Source organism: Thermobia domestica, chromosome 18, assembly GCF_964235325.1.
Source record: "Thermobia domestica chromosome 18, izTheDome1.hap1.1, whole genome shotgun sequence".
Classification (NCBI taxonomy): Eukaryota; Metazoa; Arthropoda; class Insecta; order Zygentoma; family Lepismatidae; genus Thermobia; species Thermobia domestica.
In genome coordinates this window covers 4,054,894-4,072,331 of record NC_137471.1, presented here as the reverse complement: position 1 = coordinate 4,072,331, position 17,438 = coordinate 4,054,894, and the positions used below count along the sequence as shown (strand labels likewise).

The 17,438-nt window shown below is 34.1% G+C and overlaps 1 protein-coding gene across 4 annotated transcripts in view; it reads right to left on the bottom strand.

Annotated features, from left to right (window-relative positions):
- The window catches only part of LOC145675490 (zinc finger protein 236-like), a 134,333-nt gene that overhangs the window by 14,355 nt on the left and 102,540 nt on the right, over positions 1-17,438 (bottom strand). For all 4 annotated transcript variants that reach the window (XM_081745936.1, XM_081745938.1, XM_081745937.1 and 1 more), the window contains exons 20-21: positions 6,656-7,249; positions 1,262-1,422 (exon numbers count right to left, since the gene is read on the bottom strand). In XM_081745936.1, coding sequence (XP_081602062.1) covers positions 1,262-1,422; positions 6,656-7,249 — 755 coding nt within the window. The remainder of the gene's footprint in view (positions 1-1,261; positions 1,423-6,655; positions 7,250-17,438) is intronic.

The following is a 17,438-nucleotide window of genomic DNA, read 5'->3' as shown; positions in this document are numbered from 1 at the left end:
CACAACGCTAAAATTACACTAAAAAATAGAGGGCATATGAAACGACATTGAACCTTTAGTTTAAAATCGTATGGTTACGCTGTTTAGATAAAGGAGATGGATAATAATGAAAACTTAAAATTTTGGAAGAATTGGTGGGATCTTTGGGAGAAATCACAGAAAACTTTGGATACGATGTAATCTACCACAAGCTCACATGTTCGACCAAGGTTCCTCGCATCAGAGCCCAGGCCACAGTATCTCCTTGGTGGGGAATTAAATCCCGCTGATTTACCCGTCTTTAACCTAAATATTACTATAATCGTTCGTATTTGTTGTATGAAGAATTGAAGAGTTTCAAAATCTTTAAGTTTTACGTCCCATGGTTATGCAGCTAGGCTAAAAGAGACGATAAGAATGAGGAATGAATGAAATGGTGGAATGAATAAAGTGGGAGGAAACGGGAGAACCCGAAAAAAAAACATGCACACGGTGTGTGTCCACCACAAAGTTCACTTGGTATGAGCTGGGGTCGAACCAAGGACTCCAGGCACCAGAGGTGAACGCTCTACCACTGAGCCACAGCGGCCCCTCGAAGAGTTTCAATTGTAATTAACTCTTGCTACTTCTCACTATGTATCTGTAATAGCTCTTCAAATATATTGATAAGTAACTTCTTAAAAGACATTTATTAAATACCTAACAATATGTGCTTAAAACATTCATAATGATATAAGTCTCAGAAGTTTAGAAGGGTTTTCGCTTTGTGATTCATGTAAATTTCGTAGAACTATTTCATCTTTCATTCTACAAACTGAGTTAGAGTTAGAGATGACGACTCTGTTTTTGAAATTTGATCTCTCCGAATTGTAATTATAGCTTTTCATCTTTGAAATTACCATGAAAAAAAGTGAAGTTAGTGTTTTCCTGGCCCCCGAGAGGATTTCAATACACAGGGGGATGAAAAGTAGTACTGAAAGAATATTGATTATTCACATTAAGCGAGAACAGATATATGGCCCCATGGGGAGGAGGACTTTTTTTCAGGCTATCCCGAACGTAAATGTAGATTTTTCACTTTTAATTATGTTTCAAGATATAGTACGACCTTATAAACTACCACCGATATTTCAAAAATCAGTTAGGATAATAACAATAAAAAAGTAGAGGTCTGGTGACAGAGGAAAAGCATAACTCAAATCGAAATATGCGATGAAATTACACTTCATTCCATTACTATTAATATTTATTTATTTATTTATTTTTCGTTGAAATTACTTACGAATAACGCCTATTTCCCTCTGAGTCTCTGTTACTTTGTAGCCTATCACTTTCCGGGTCCTCAACAAGTTCGCTCTGTGTTTCTGAAGATGGTAGTATGTTGCCTATGTTAGATGTGATGCTTCCACCAGCTCCTAGGCCACTCAATTCAAGAGGATCGTTCTGAAAGAAATAAATATAAACGAAGAGTTAACTTTAAGGAAACAATTTTTAACACTTAACAGTTTATCTGCACTAAAAACTGCCCCGTGTAACTAAATGGTTAGCGTTACCATTTTTGATGCAAGAGGGAAGGGTTTAATTCTTGGTGGGAATTCATGTAATTCAGAGCCTACATAAATAGTAGGCCCACGTCTTATAATTTGGTGACACGGGATGAAAGAACACACAAAAAAAATACCCTTGACATAACAATTATACTTAACACTGAGATGAGCACTAATTAACGTACAGTACAATGCCCAGAAACAAGAGTCAGACATTAAATCCCATTCTGCGCTTCGAAGGATTGTTATTATCTTTCAACTTAGATTTTGTCCTGTATTATTATCTTCTCATTCTAAGCCTACCCAAAGGTTTATCAACCTGAAGGCTTTTTAATAAATATCCTTATGCATCCTGTCAGGATGTAAGCTGAAAACTTGAAATTTTAGTGTTCTTACTAAAACACGGAACAATTTTTAACACTTCAAAAATATCTTTTCTTAATGCTTCCAAGTTACCTTTAACGAATGTACTTTCACTCTGATCATATTATTATTATTATTCAAAGTTCATATACTTCTATTATATATTGTTGAAAATTAGGGCTCTTGGAACTTCCACCTGCCCTCCTTTTTTTGTGAATCCTGATTTGAAAAATTCCAACAACATAATTATCTTTCGCGCTTGAAATTCTGCTTCCTTCCCATAAAATCGATGTTTGTCAATCGTGTTCGACGATTCTAATTATTAGCACTATATTCGGTAACAAGTAGACACGCTGTGAAATTTCATGCTACCCTCCATTCTCCCGTTATTTTGTCTTATTTATCGAGACAGTTCTTCTAAACCTTCAGCCTGTTTGTATATGCAAATTAACGATCAACTTTCACAAACACACAGTACAAGCGTAGATATTCAAATTATTTCTTCTTATATTATTATTATTATTATTATTACGGTCACGCAGTTAGACACATAAGATTGTCTTGTTAGTACTTACGTTTGTGTTGTACGTTACTCCGTATGATAACTCTTGAACAGAAGCCGTCATTTTTTAAAAATAATTTTGAAAATATACAAGAGGATAAAACGTCCAAAACTGCCAACTTGTTTAGAATTATTGTACAGTCGCAAAATTATGCCTTTAATTTAACGTTTCTTCGAGGATTTTTCCATGGTAATAGTATGTTGTAAATATTTTCAGAGCGTGCGATGATGTTAATAATAATTATCCAATTTGGACTACGGAAGTCGAACTAAAATTCTCTACGATTATTGTCGTTCAATTTCACAAGAAACGGAAGCTAAATGATCTGACAATGCTGTTATTGGAGTAAAGCATGGTGAACGCATTCCGAGCCTCATTAAACATGTAGTAGAGGAATCTGTTATTGCCAAAAGTAGAAGACTAATAATGGTATTATATATATATAAACTACGTAACTTTTGCTTAACCCTTTAAAGATCTTATGGTACAATTTGTACCATACGGATGTTTTCTGGAACTTTGCGTTATAACTCTGCTATTTGACCTTTTTCGTCTGTTTTGATTTTTTTTCAAGTCTAGAGGCATAGTAGAACACGTTACGTATGTACGTATGGTTTCACGCCTTCTTGTGTCGAGACATAGGAGGTGATGACATCATAACTTTAAAAAAATATTTTTTTTGTTAGACCTATTTTCATCATATTTTTGCACCTAGAAGATTGAAATTTTGCACAAACATGTAGTCCACCGAGTATTATTTATCAGATTTTTTCAGATCTCTGCGTTAGCACAGAGGGGAGCGGTCCAGAGGGGCAAAAAGGTAAAAAAAAAATATTTTTTTTTACCAAAAGAATCCCTTTTTTTTCACTACTTTTACGTCTTAGATACATGATGAAGACATGTGAATGGTACCGTCTGAAAGGCAGTTCTATTCTGAAGAGAATAATGTGCGAACCATGATCCTAGGCTAATTAGAGATGTCTCAGGAAATTTTTACCCAAGATCCTGTTTTATAGGGGATTTTTTTTTTTTAATTTTTTGCTTGCTTGCTTGTTTACTTTTGCACCCAGAAGACTGAAATTTTGCACAAACATTCACTCCACTGAGTAGTATTTATTACATTTTTCCAGATCTCTGCGTTAAGACAGAGAGGGTCCAGAGGGGCAAAAAGTTTTAAAAAATTGACATTTTAACCAAAAAAAATCCCTTTCCTCGCGATTTTTCCACCTCAGATACATGATGGAGACATGTGAATGGTACCGTTTGAAAGGCAGTTCAATTCTGAAGAGAATGATGAACGAACCATGATCCTAGGTTAAATATGGATGTCTCAGGATTTTTTAATTTTTTTTTTTTTTTTTAACCTGAGATCAGGGTCTTTTGCGGTAGTCTGGGCATTGCGGGGATTATTGATAATATTTTTCCCGCCCTTACTATTCAAAATAAAAGTTTGAAAATTGGTACACATATTTAGTACACCCCTTAGTATTTTCCAGTTGACTTTCAGGTCTCTGCGTGAACACAGGGGGGTCCAGGGGCTCAAAATTTAAAAAAAAAAATCAGAGAAAAATCCCGATTTCTCTGAAAATTCCCCGCCTCAGGGTCATGATAGGGAAATATGAATGGTACGATTTTAAAGGTGCTCTATTGCGAAATGAACGAGGTATGAACCATGTTACTACGATAAATAGAACTGATGCTGTAGCCGCTTGACTGAAAGTCTATAATTTACCTAAAAAAAGCAAGATCTTAAAAGGGCTAAATAACTTCTACTATTATGTAAATATTTTCGATATGCTCCACCCATTTTATATTTCACGAGCCGCTACTGGGATATCTTCTAAATATCTCATCATTCTTCCAGTAATTAGAACCCTGAGCACATACTTCGATATTAGCCTCTATTTACATTTATGAATAATGTATTTGATGTATTCCTCATACAATCGCTGCAAGAGCCATGAGTAATCTAAATTTGTGTGGCCTCTTGATAACGGACACTTCTCAAATTACGGACAAATAATCATGTCTCACTGGTGTCCATTATTCAGAGCTTTCACAATATTATGATTCACTTTGTTGTCGATCTGTTATTTGTACTTCCTAGTTTACTTAAAAAAAATTAAATGAAATCTTTTGAGTTTTACGTCTCACGTTTATGCCGGTTAGGCTAAAGGAGACGGTGATGATGAGAAATGAATGAAATGGTGGAATGAAGAAAGTGGGAGAACCCCGAGAAAACCCACGAGTCCACCACAAAGTTCACACGGCGAGAGCTGGGATCGAATCAGGGACCCCAAGCACCGGAGGTGAACGCTCTACCACTGAGCTATCGCCGAAATGTTACCAAATTTCTTTACCATTTTTCCTTAACTCCTAATGTCTGTAATTAACCACTGGCGTGACAGCCTTTTCTGTGCCTGAGTCGCTCATACGTTATCGATCGGCTAAATTACGTCTAGCGTTGCGATGAAATGTCCACTGCGTTGCGTCGCTCTATCTCTAGTGCTTTCTACACCTAGTTGCCGTCACGTCTTTTATTGACATGACTTCCCAATTTGCATCACGACGCTAGGTGGAAGCAACGGCCGGGAATCGAACCCGGGACCATGTGGACATGAGTCCAACAGCCTAACTAGACTACGGAGCTCCTCCTACTGTTTGTAACTAACTAACTCACTAACTCTATGGCCTATGGAACCCGGAGGTTCAATGCCGCGTTCACAAAAGCTCTCCACTGACTTCTATCCTTAGCTAACTGCATCCAGTTTCTACTTTGTATTCCAATCTCTGCGAGATCCATCTTAATATTGTCCTCCCATCTCCACTTAGGTCTTCCTAATGGTCGTTTTCCGATTGGTCTTTCAGTCAAGACTTTGAAAGCGTTTCTACTTTCTTCCATTCTAGCTACATGACCTGCTCACCTAAGCCTCCTACACTAGACGACTCTAACAATGTTGGGTAAACCGTATAAATTATGTAGTTCCTCGTTATGAAGTTTCCGCCATTTCCCATTCCCGTTCCTCTTGGGTCCGAATATTCGTTGTAACTCCTATGAAAATACGGAAGTTCTGTGTAATAGTACAATGATGATAAAATGCTACAGTATGACTATAATAATTAAGGCATTTCATTATAGTGCAATACTTAAAATAGTTAAAAGACACTGGTTTAAGGCACTGCTTGAGAAGAAATTGTTTGATTATGAATGCGATAGAAGGTATGGTAGAAAGTAAAGTAGTAAGGGAAAGAAGTTTTGCACACAAACGAGTGTAGTTAAAGAGAATTTGCCAATTTATTGGGAAAGTGCAATGTCAATAATAATAATAATAATAAAAATAAAAAGAAGGTAGCAGCAGAAGTAATATTGAAATGGAATCGTTCAGTTCAACGTTCCACGTTTATGCTCTTTAGGCTGAAGGAGACGATGATTAAAGCAAGTGAATGATGATAGAATTGGTAGAATAAAAATGTAGGAGAAAACGGGAGTACCCCGAGAAAATCCATGGACACGATGTTTTGCACCACCAACTTACTTGGCCGGAGCTCGAACCTGGTTCCCCACGCACCAAAGGTAACCTACCCCAGGGATGTACGCAGGGGGTGGGTCCTGGGGGTCCGGACCCCCCCCCCCCCGAAATTTCGACTTTTATGTAAATTTAGCCTAATTTTAGGAATTTTAATATAAAATACCCTCATATTGAGTTTGGACCCTCCCCAAAATAAATTCCTGCGTACGCTACTGACCTACCCTGTAGCTGAGCCACCGTGCTCCCCAGTGGTAGTATTAAAGATTATTGTTAACGACTTGTCACATCAACCTTTTTTATTTATTCATTCATTTACACACACATTTCTGGAGATTACTGACATATATGGGCTTAAACCCGCCACGTATGAGGGATGATGTCCTTCAACGAGCACACTATCTGGGGGAAGGAAAAAGCAAGCGGCCTGGGACATGCAAGTTAGGCACCATTCCGGCATTCACCTGGTGTGAATGAGGAAAACCCAAGAAAAACTTCACTCAAAAGCTGTTACACCTTTTCGACCGAGAGTTCCCATCAAGAATCTCCACCTTTTAACTGACAGTGGTTACTTACAATTTTATGAACTTAAAAGAATCTGATAACTTTCCCATAATTCTTACGTGATTTGAGGACGTGCTATTTACATAATCTATTGAAACAAGCCTATACTAACCTGCAAAGTAATGCCAGAAAATACTGACGAATCAAAGCTTTGTTGATCAAATGGTTGGTTGAACACCGTGTTGTCTTGTTCTTGATGTACACTCTCCGACTGAACACCATTCTTTCGCACTGTCTTCTTCGAAGGTGCAACAGTATTCTCGGTTAACGTAAGCGTTCGACCATTAGCAAGAGACACTTGGATCTCAGGTCTGACATTAAGTACTTGCTGACAAAACTGTGCGTCTTGTTGGCTTTCTGTGTTCGTTTCCACGAGGATACTGGGTTGACTGGGATCATTCATCAGATGACGTTGTGTAACCAACGTGTCGTTCATATTCGGATCTGCGTCGGACTGGTTTTCTAAGTGGAACGTACTTGCGGGAGCAGAATTAAGAACTTCTTGCGCTGCAGAATGAATATTTTCCTGAGTAATATCACTGGAAGAAATTAGATGCTGCTCATCGGCTGAAGTGATGATCTGCCTCTCCCCTTCAGAAAATGTTATTGTCTTTTCTTGCGTATTTAACGTTGTTGACACTAACGGGTCTTCTGATGTTCCGAACATTTGCTGATTTAAGGTTTGCTCAATTTGACGAATACTTTCCTGTAAAGACGAAAGAAATATGGAACTAATCGAATATATTCTTTCATTTTAATCATTTACGTACCAATAACTCAATTATATTACGTACATTATATTACAAGTAGTAACTGCATTACTGTTACGAGAAATTAAACAACAAAACACATTCTGCTAGTTAATCCATATGTATTTACTAATAAGTAAATAAAAAATAAAATAAATATTCCAAGAAAATAAAAATGTTCAAATCCATGAGACAATTAATGATGTTGTTAATGACAACTGGCAACTAATGACATTGTTAATGACAACTGGAAACTAATGATACATTTATCATCACAGCTGGCAACTATGGCAACTAATAATATATTTTTAATGACAAATGGCTCAATATTAACAGATGAAAATCATATTCACGAAGAAATTAAATGTCGTCTAAAAGCAGGGAATTCGTGTTACTATTCGGTTCAAAATCTCTTGTTGTCGCGAATTCTGTCGAGGAATTTGAAGTTTAAAATATATAAAACGATAATCATGCCTGTTGTTCTGTATGGTTGCGAAACATGGTCGCTTACTCTGAGGGAAGAACATAGACTGAAAGTATTTGAGAACAGGATCCTGAGAAGAATATTCGGACCCAAGAGGAACGAGAATGGGGAATGGCGAAAGCTTCATAACGAGGAACTACATAGTTTATACGGTTTACCCAACATTGTTAGGGTCGTCAAGTCTAGGAGGCTTAGGTGGGCAGGTCATGTAGCTAGAATGGAAGAAAGTAGAAACGCTTTCAAAGTCTTGACTGGTAGACCCATTGGAAAACGACCATTAGGAAGACCTAGGCGCAGATGGGAGGATAATATTAAGATGGATCTCGCAGAGATAGGAATACAAAGTAGAAACTGGATCCAATTAGCTAAGGATAGAAGTCAGTGGAGAGCTTTTGTGAACGCGGCACTGAACCTCCGGGTTCCATAGGCCATAGAGTTAGTTAGTTAGTTAGTTAGTTAATGACAACTGGCAACTAATGATATATTGTTAATGACAACTGGAAACTAATGACATATTTTTAATGATTGTCAACTAATAATATATTTTGAATGACAACTGACAACTAATGATATATTGTTAATGACAATTGGAAACTAATGACGTATTTTTAATAACAACTGGTAATAATATATTTTGAATGACAAATGGCAACTAATGATACATTTATCATGACAGCTGGCAACTATGGCAACTAATAATATATTTTTAATGACAACTGACAACTAATGATATATTGTTAATGACAACTGGAAACTAATGACGTATTTTTAATGACAATTGGCAACTAATGACATTTTTTTCAATGACAACTGGCAACTAATGATATATTGTTAATGACAACTGGAAACTAATGACGTATTTTTAATGACAATTGGCAACTAATGACATATTTTCAATGACAACTGGCAACTAATGATATATTGTTAATGACAACTGGAAACTAATGACGTATTTTTAATGACAATTGGCAACTAATGACATATTTTCAATGACAACTGGCAACTAATGATATATTATTAATGACAACTGGAAACTAATGACGTATTTTTAATAACAATTGGCAACTAATGACATATTTTCAATGACAACTGGCAACTAATGATATATTGTTAATGACAACTGGAAACTAATGACGTATTTTTAATAACAATTGGCAACTAATGACATATTTTCAATGACAACTGGCAACTAATGATATATTGTTAATGACAACTGGAAACTAATGACGTATTTTTAATAACAATTGGCAACTAATGACATATTTTCAATGACAACTGGCAACTAATGATATATTGTTAATGACAACTGGAAACTAATGACGTATTTTTAATAACAATTGGCAACTAATGACATATTTTCAATGACAACTGGCAACTAATGATATATTATTAATGACAACTGGAAACTAATGACGTATTTTTAATAACAATTGGCAACTAATGACATATTTTCAATGACAACTGGCAACTAATGATATATTGTTAATGACAACTGGAAACTAATGACGTATTTTTAATAACAATTGGCAACTAATGACATATTTTCAATGACAACTGGCAACTAATGATATATTGTTAATGACAACTGGAAACTAATGACGTATTTTTAATGACAATTGGCAACTAATGACATATTTTCAATGACAACTGGCAACTAATGATATATTATTAATGACAACTGGAAACTAATGACGTATTTTTAATGACAATTGGCAACTAATGACATATTTTCAATGACAACTGGCAACTAATGATATATTGTTAATGACAACTGGAAACTAATGACGTATTTTTAATGACAATTGGCAACTAATGACATATTTTCAATGACAACTGGCAACTAATGATATATTATTAATGACAACTGGAAACTAATGACGTATTTTTAATAACAATTGGCAACTAATGACATATTTTCAATGACAACTGGCAACTAATGATATATTGTTAATGACAACTGGAAACTAATGACGTATTTTTAATAACAATTGGCAACTAATGACATATTTTCAATGACAACTGGCAATTAATGATATATTATTAATGACAACTGGAAACTAATGACGTATTTTTAATGACAATTGGCAACTAATGACATATTTTCAATGACAACTGGCAACTAATGATATATTATTAATGACAACTGGAAACTAATGACGTATTTTTAATAACAATTGGCAACTAATGACATATTTTCAATGACAACTGGCAACTAATGATATATTGTTAATGACAACTGGAAACTAATGACGTATTTTTAATAACAATTGGCAACTAATGACATATTTTCAATGACAACTGGCAATTAATGATATATTATTAATGACAACTGGAAACTAATGACGTATTTTTAATGACAATTGGCAACTAATGACATATTTTCAATGACAACTGGCAACTAATGATATATTATTAATGACAACTGGAAACTAATGACGTATTTTTAATAACAATTGGCAACTAATGACATATTTTCAATGACAACTGGCAACTAATGACATATTGTTAATGACAACTGGAAACTAATGACGTATTTTTAATAACAATTGGCAACTAATGACATATTTTCAATGACAACTGGCAATTAATGATATATTATTAATGACAACTGGAAACTAATGACGTATTTTTAATGACAATTGGCAACTAATGACATATTTTCAATGACAACTGGCAACTAATGATATATTATTAATGACAACTGGAAACTAATGACGTATTTTTAATAACAATTGGCAACTAATGACATATTTTCAATGACAACTGGCAACTAATGATATATTGTTAATGACAACTGGAAACTAATGACGTATTTTTAATAACAATTGGCAACTAATGACATATTTTCAATGACAACTGGCAACTAATGATATATTATTAATGACAACTGGAAACTAATGACGTATTTTTAATGACAATTGGCAACTAATGACATATTTTCAATGACAACTGGCAATTAATGATATATTATTAATGACAACTGGAAACTAATGACGTATTTTTAATAACAATTGGCAACTAATGACATATTTTCAATGACAACTGGCAATTAATGATATATTATTAATGACAACTGGAAACTAATGACGTATTTTTAATGACAATTGGCAACTAATGACATATTTTCAATGACAACTGGCAACTAATGATATATTATTAATGACAACTGGAAACTAATGACGTATTTTTAATAACAATTGGCAACTAATGACATATTTTCAATGACAACTGGCAACTAATGACATATTGTTAATGACAACTGGAAACTAATGACGTATTTTTAATAACAATTGGCAACTAATGACATATTTTCAATGACAACTGGCAATTAATGATATATTATTAATGACAACTGGAAACTAATGACGTATTTTTAATGACAATTGGCAACTAATGACATATTTTCAATGACAACTGGCAACTAATGATATATTATTAATGACAACTGGAAACTAATGACGTATTTTTAATAACAATTGGCAACTAATGACATATTTTCAATGACAATTGGCAACTAATGATATATTATTAATGACAACTGGAAACTAATGACGTATTTTTAATAACAATTGGCAACTAATAATATATTTTGAATGACAACTAATGATATATTGATAATGACAATTGGAAACTAATGACGTATTTTTAATAACAACTGGTAATAATATATTTTGAATGACAAATGGCAACTAATGATACATTTATCATGACAGCTGGCAACTATGGCAACTAATAATATATTTTTAATGACAACTGACAACTAATGATATATTGTTAATGACAACTGGAAACTAATGACGTATTTTTAATGACAATTGGCAACTAATGACATTTTTTTCAATGACAACTGGCAACTAATGATATATTGTTAATGACAACTGGAAACTAATGACGTATTTTTAATAACAATTGGCAACTAATGACATATTTTCAATGACAACTGGCAACTAATGATATATTGTTAATGACAACTGGAAACTAATGACGTATTTTTAATGACAATTGGCAACTAATGACATATTTTCAATGACAACTGGCAACTAATGATATATTATTAATGACAACTGGAAACTAATGACGTATTTTTAATAACAATTGGCAACTAATGACATATTTTCAATGACAACTGGCAACTAATGATATATTGTTAATGACAACTGGAAACTAATGACGTATTTTTAATGACAATTGGCAACTAATGACATATTTTCAATGACAACTGGCAACTAATGATATATTATTAATGACAACTGGAAACTAATGACGTATTTTTAATGACAATTGGCAACTAATGACATTTTTTTCAATGACAACTGGCAACTAATGATATATTGTTAATGACAACTGGAAACTAATGACGTATTTTTAATGACAATTGGCAACTAATGACATATTTTCAATGACAACTGGCAACTAATGATATATTATTAATGACAACTGGAAACTAATGACGTATTTTTAATGACAATTGGCAACTAATGACATTTTTTTCAATGACAACTGGCAACTAATGATATATTATTAATGACAACTGGAAACTAATGACGTATTTTTAATAACAATTGGCAACTAATGACATATTTTCAATGACAACTGGCAACTAATGATATATTGTTAATGACAACTGGAAACTAATGACGTATTTTTAATAACAATTGGCAACTAATGACATATTTTCAATGACAACTGGCAACTAATGATATATTATTAATGACAACTGGAAACTAATGACGTATTTTTAATAACAATTGGCAACTAATGACATATTTTCAATGACAACTGGCAACTAATGATATATTATTAATGACAACTGGAAACTAATGACGTATTTTTAATAACAATTGGCAACTAATGACATATTTTCAATGACAACTGGCAACTAATGATATATTATTAATGACAACTGGAAAATAATGACGTATTTTTAATAACAATTGGCAACTAATGACATATTTTCAATGACAACTGGCAATTAATGATATATTGTTAATGACAACTGGAAACTAATGACGTATTTTTAATGACAATTGGCAACTAATGACATATTTTCAATGACAACTGGCAACTAATGATATATTGTTAATGACAACTGGAAACTAATGACGTATTTTTAATGACAATTGGCAACTAATGACATATTTTCAATGACAACTGGCAACTAATGATATATTGTTAATGACAACTGGAAACTAATGACGTATTTTTAATAACAATTCGCAACTAATGACATATTTTCAATGACAACTGGCAACTAATGATATATTGTTAATGACAACTGGAAACTAATGACGTATTTTTAATAACAATTGGCAACTAATGACATATTTTCAATGACAACTGGCAACTAATGATATATTATTAATGACAACTGGAAACTAATGACGTATTTTTAATGACAATTGGCAACTAATGACATATTTTCAATGACAACTGGCAACTAATGATATATTGTTAATGACAACTGGAAACTAATGACGTATTTTTAATAACAATTGGCAACTAATGACATATTTTCAATGACAACTGGCAACTAATGATATATTGTTAATGACAACTGGAAACTAATGACGTATTTTTAATAACAATTGGCAACTAATGACATATTTTTAATGACAACTGGCAACTAATGACACTAGAAAAATTTGTTTCTCTCGATTTTCTAGAAACCTTCGCATGAGAATTTATCTTGAAGCATACTATTTTCTTGACATCAATGTGAAAATCTTCCAGTTTCATCCCACGATTATGCCCTTAAGGCTAAGGAAGACGAATGATTACGGCAAGTGAATGATAATGGAAAAATTGGTGGAATGAGAATGTGAGAGGAAACGGATGAGAGAAAGTATGAGTTTCGTATGCTTATCTGGGAGAATAAAACAAGTTTTAAGACTGTCTAAATAATATGAATTAGGATTTTGGAAATAATCTATCTTAAGGTTACTGTGCCCACCCCCTTGTCCTAGCACTTCGCCTTTTCGCCACCAGATGCTCACTTTTTCATTTAGCAATCACTGCTGGTACCTCTACTGGGAAGAACTGAAAGATCGTACCGCTCAGTTTAAATGTGTCCAGGATATCCACAATTGAAGTGGGCGGGGAGAGGAATCCAACAGTTTTTTTTCTTCGTGCACCTGCAGTCAGTCAGAGTCTATTTTTACAAGCCGTGTTGTCCAGCCGCAGGGCAAAATCTCAACCATTGACAGGTAACAGAAATCTTTTCTTTTTGCAGGTAGGAATAGAGTTTTTGTACGAAAAACGTGAATTAGGTTGTAGAGAACTTCATTCGCATTGCGTTGACAAATTTTCTTTCGTCCGTTTATCACATGAAGCTCTTTTCTTTTTTTTTTTCGATTATTACCAGAATATGAGATAAAAAACCTAAATGGTTCTTTGTATACAGAAAACAAACAATACCAATATTTTCTTACATATCAGTATTATGATTTTTTTTTCCTGAAGTGTATGATGCTTGAAAAATGGACAGAATGAATTTTGACTTTTCTATTTGTCCCTATCCTTCTGAGTAGAGAGAATGCTGCGGCGCAATTAAAGGGCCTGCGGCGCAACATTAAGAGGCCCAGAACAGAAAGAGGCCCATTTCAGTTTCGAAGTTAAACTTTATAATGTTAGGATGTTAAAAATTATGTGATGTTCCAACTATATCTCATTTTTAGCTGTGAAGACGGTAACACCTGAGCGATTATTTAGTAAATGCCAACAAAACTTATGCTGACCAGCGAAAACATTATGACCACTCGCTACTTTTTGAACGAAATCATTGTGCAGAGATAAGAGCTACAAGGCATAACACAACCGCGCGCCAAACGTGACAAGAATCTCACTCGATTAGTCAGTGTGGTGCTTGTGCCTTGAATGGGGAAGGACGACGATATATCAGGGTGAGTAAATGGCTAGGAGCTTCATTTCGGAAACAGCGCGACTTGTCGAGTTTTCGCGATCTGCCGTGCTTATGTATTTCAAAGGTGGGAAAAGGACAGTGAAACCAGCATCGAACCAAACAACAAAAAGTGGGGCGACTACACCTCATTAAAAATGTCGGATGTCGGAGACTCTCGAAGTTGGTACAGCAGAATAGACGAAAACTATAGCACAATATAATAATAATAATAATAATAATAATAATAATAATAATAATAATGTGCATTTTTTTTGCATATGAGCAAGTTGCGACTCACTAGATAGAACATAGAAAGTCAAAACTGTTCTCTGTAAATTTTACGTGACTCATGGATGTGGATAGAGGGGGTCCGTTTAACATTTTTGCGGGGAGGCCCATTCGTCCTTACGCTACTGAGAGGTAAGGTAAAATAATAACACCAATATATATATATATATATATATATATATATATATATATATATATATATACATATATATATATATATATATATATAAACTCCTGGCGCAACAGTCCCTTGTGATCTGAGTCTGCAGCGGGCTTATGTTAGTGGTCAGCACAACTACACCCAACGTATCCGGCTGTCTAGATTGAACTCCGCTATCTTTTAGTTTCCCAACTTTTTTCTCGATGTTTGGTCAACACAGCAATGTTTGAGTGCCACACCGGGAATTAAACCCTGGACGACGCACACCGTATCACTTTCGCTAATCTTTTGGTAAAATTCAGGTTAGGGTGGTACTGAATTATTTTTGGAATATGCCATTTCTCATAAGGTAAAGTTCAAAAGTATTGTGACATAATTAAAAAGCTCATTATCAACCACGTATTCTTGCCTCTAATATCACTAAAAGTTTTCGAGATATGTGTCAAAAATGGTTGAAACACTTGAAGTTAGTTTAGTAACTTGAAGAAGATAGTGGACTTATACATACATGATTAGAATTGCTCCAATTTTTATTTTTATTCTTCTTTCTCGTAAAGAAATACAAAATCATAATTTCAACCATCTTGGTACAATTTTCATAATTTGAAGGGCGAACAGCCGGTTTCTTTCCTTACGTTTTGAACTTGGGATTTATATTCTTCTTGTCACTTATCGTGAAAGTCATATAATGGCATGGGTCCCAAAGCTAGAATATATTATGCGACAGAGGTAATGACAATTTCATCTCTCAAGATCTATTAAATTTGACATTTATTGAACGATAGCGGTTTTATAATACGAATAAATTTTTCGCAATAAGGTGCATATAGTGGTCGTAAGAAATGACAAAAGCTACCACTGACCTTTATAGTTTGACTGATGCTTTTTCGATCATGATATTCCCCTTAAATTTTGTAAAGGACAGTATAATTTTAATTATCTTGGCCTAATTTCCTAAAGCCTCTCATTCGTACGCTAAAAGAAAGATTTCTATTTTTTATCTATAAGAATTCAGGGAATGAAAATTTATTCAAAATTCGTTTACAATTAAAGTTGGCTAAACAGATATTCCTTCGAGATTTCTGTATTTTGAAAACAAATTCACGATTTCAGTTCTTTGTCTTTACTTGTTTCCATGTTTTTTTTATATCAATATTGTATGATCAATTCCAAGAATTATTTTAGTTCCCCGGTAAATCCATTTATAACAAGCTCCAAATACTGCTATAATTTTAATGTGGTTTCAGGAGAATCTGCATATCTCATCCTTTTGTTACTCTCTATATATTCATCTACTATGTAAACAAACATCAGTGAAAGAAAGAGGCTGAGAGCTAACACGTGAGGAACGTTGTCATTCCATTTACTGATATATCTAGAGAGTCTAGTGTTGCCACGAGACAAGACGAAACTTCTGGCTGTGTCGTCTCGTCTAGAAAAGATGTGCCCGTCTCGTCTCGTATCAAATGGTTCTGTCTCGTCTCGTAGCAACACCAGAAAGGTTGAGGCCCACAAAAAGAGCTGTTATACCAAGTGGTTAAAATTACAACTTTTAACCAAGTTTTGTTTGGTAGCACAACACACAACACGACTGCAATCTTCCAGCAACGACTGCTTAGATTCGACTGAACCATAATTACTTCGATAGGAACATTTGTCAATACCGTCAGTACAGTCGAAAGGCAAGATTTCCCCATTTATTCTGATATCCTTTTTTCAGAACCCCTGGCGCCACTTCAACAAATAAGGAGGCCTATGTAACTTTCCCATTTAAAAAATGGTTTAGCTTCGAATAACATCATAAAACAATAAAAAAGATAAATTTTGTTGTCAAATCAGCATCTTTTCAAACCTCAGTATCGAGAAAGGCTGACACGTTTCTGTCTTGGTTCGGAACGAGAAAGACCATGAAACAATAGTTAGTTACTGATAAAATTGCCACTTCTACTTGTACTTCTAAAACAAGATTTTTATACGTAGATATCTCCACCAGCCCCCGGAATAAAATCTTCTAAAACACTGATGAACGCTTTACATTTGTATTTGAATCTGGAGCACTATCACAAAATAATTAAACTTGAATCAATTGAAAAATGGAAGTGAAAGCTGTTTGTAAGAATCATTTTTAAAAAATGCTTTAGGTATTCCCTGTTCTTTGTAGGATTTGAAACATTGAATCATTTCGATCATTTGAAATAATAAAAGATGGTATACATTTCGAAGGCAAATAATTTATTCCGAGTTAATAAATTTTTAAGCAAATTCAGAAACTGTGTTTGTATTTTTCGAGACACGAGACGAGACGAGACATTTCAC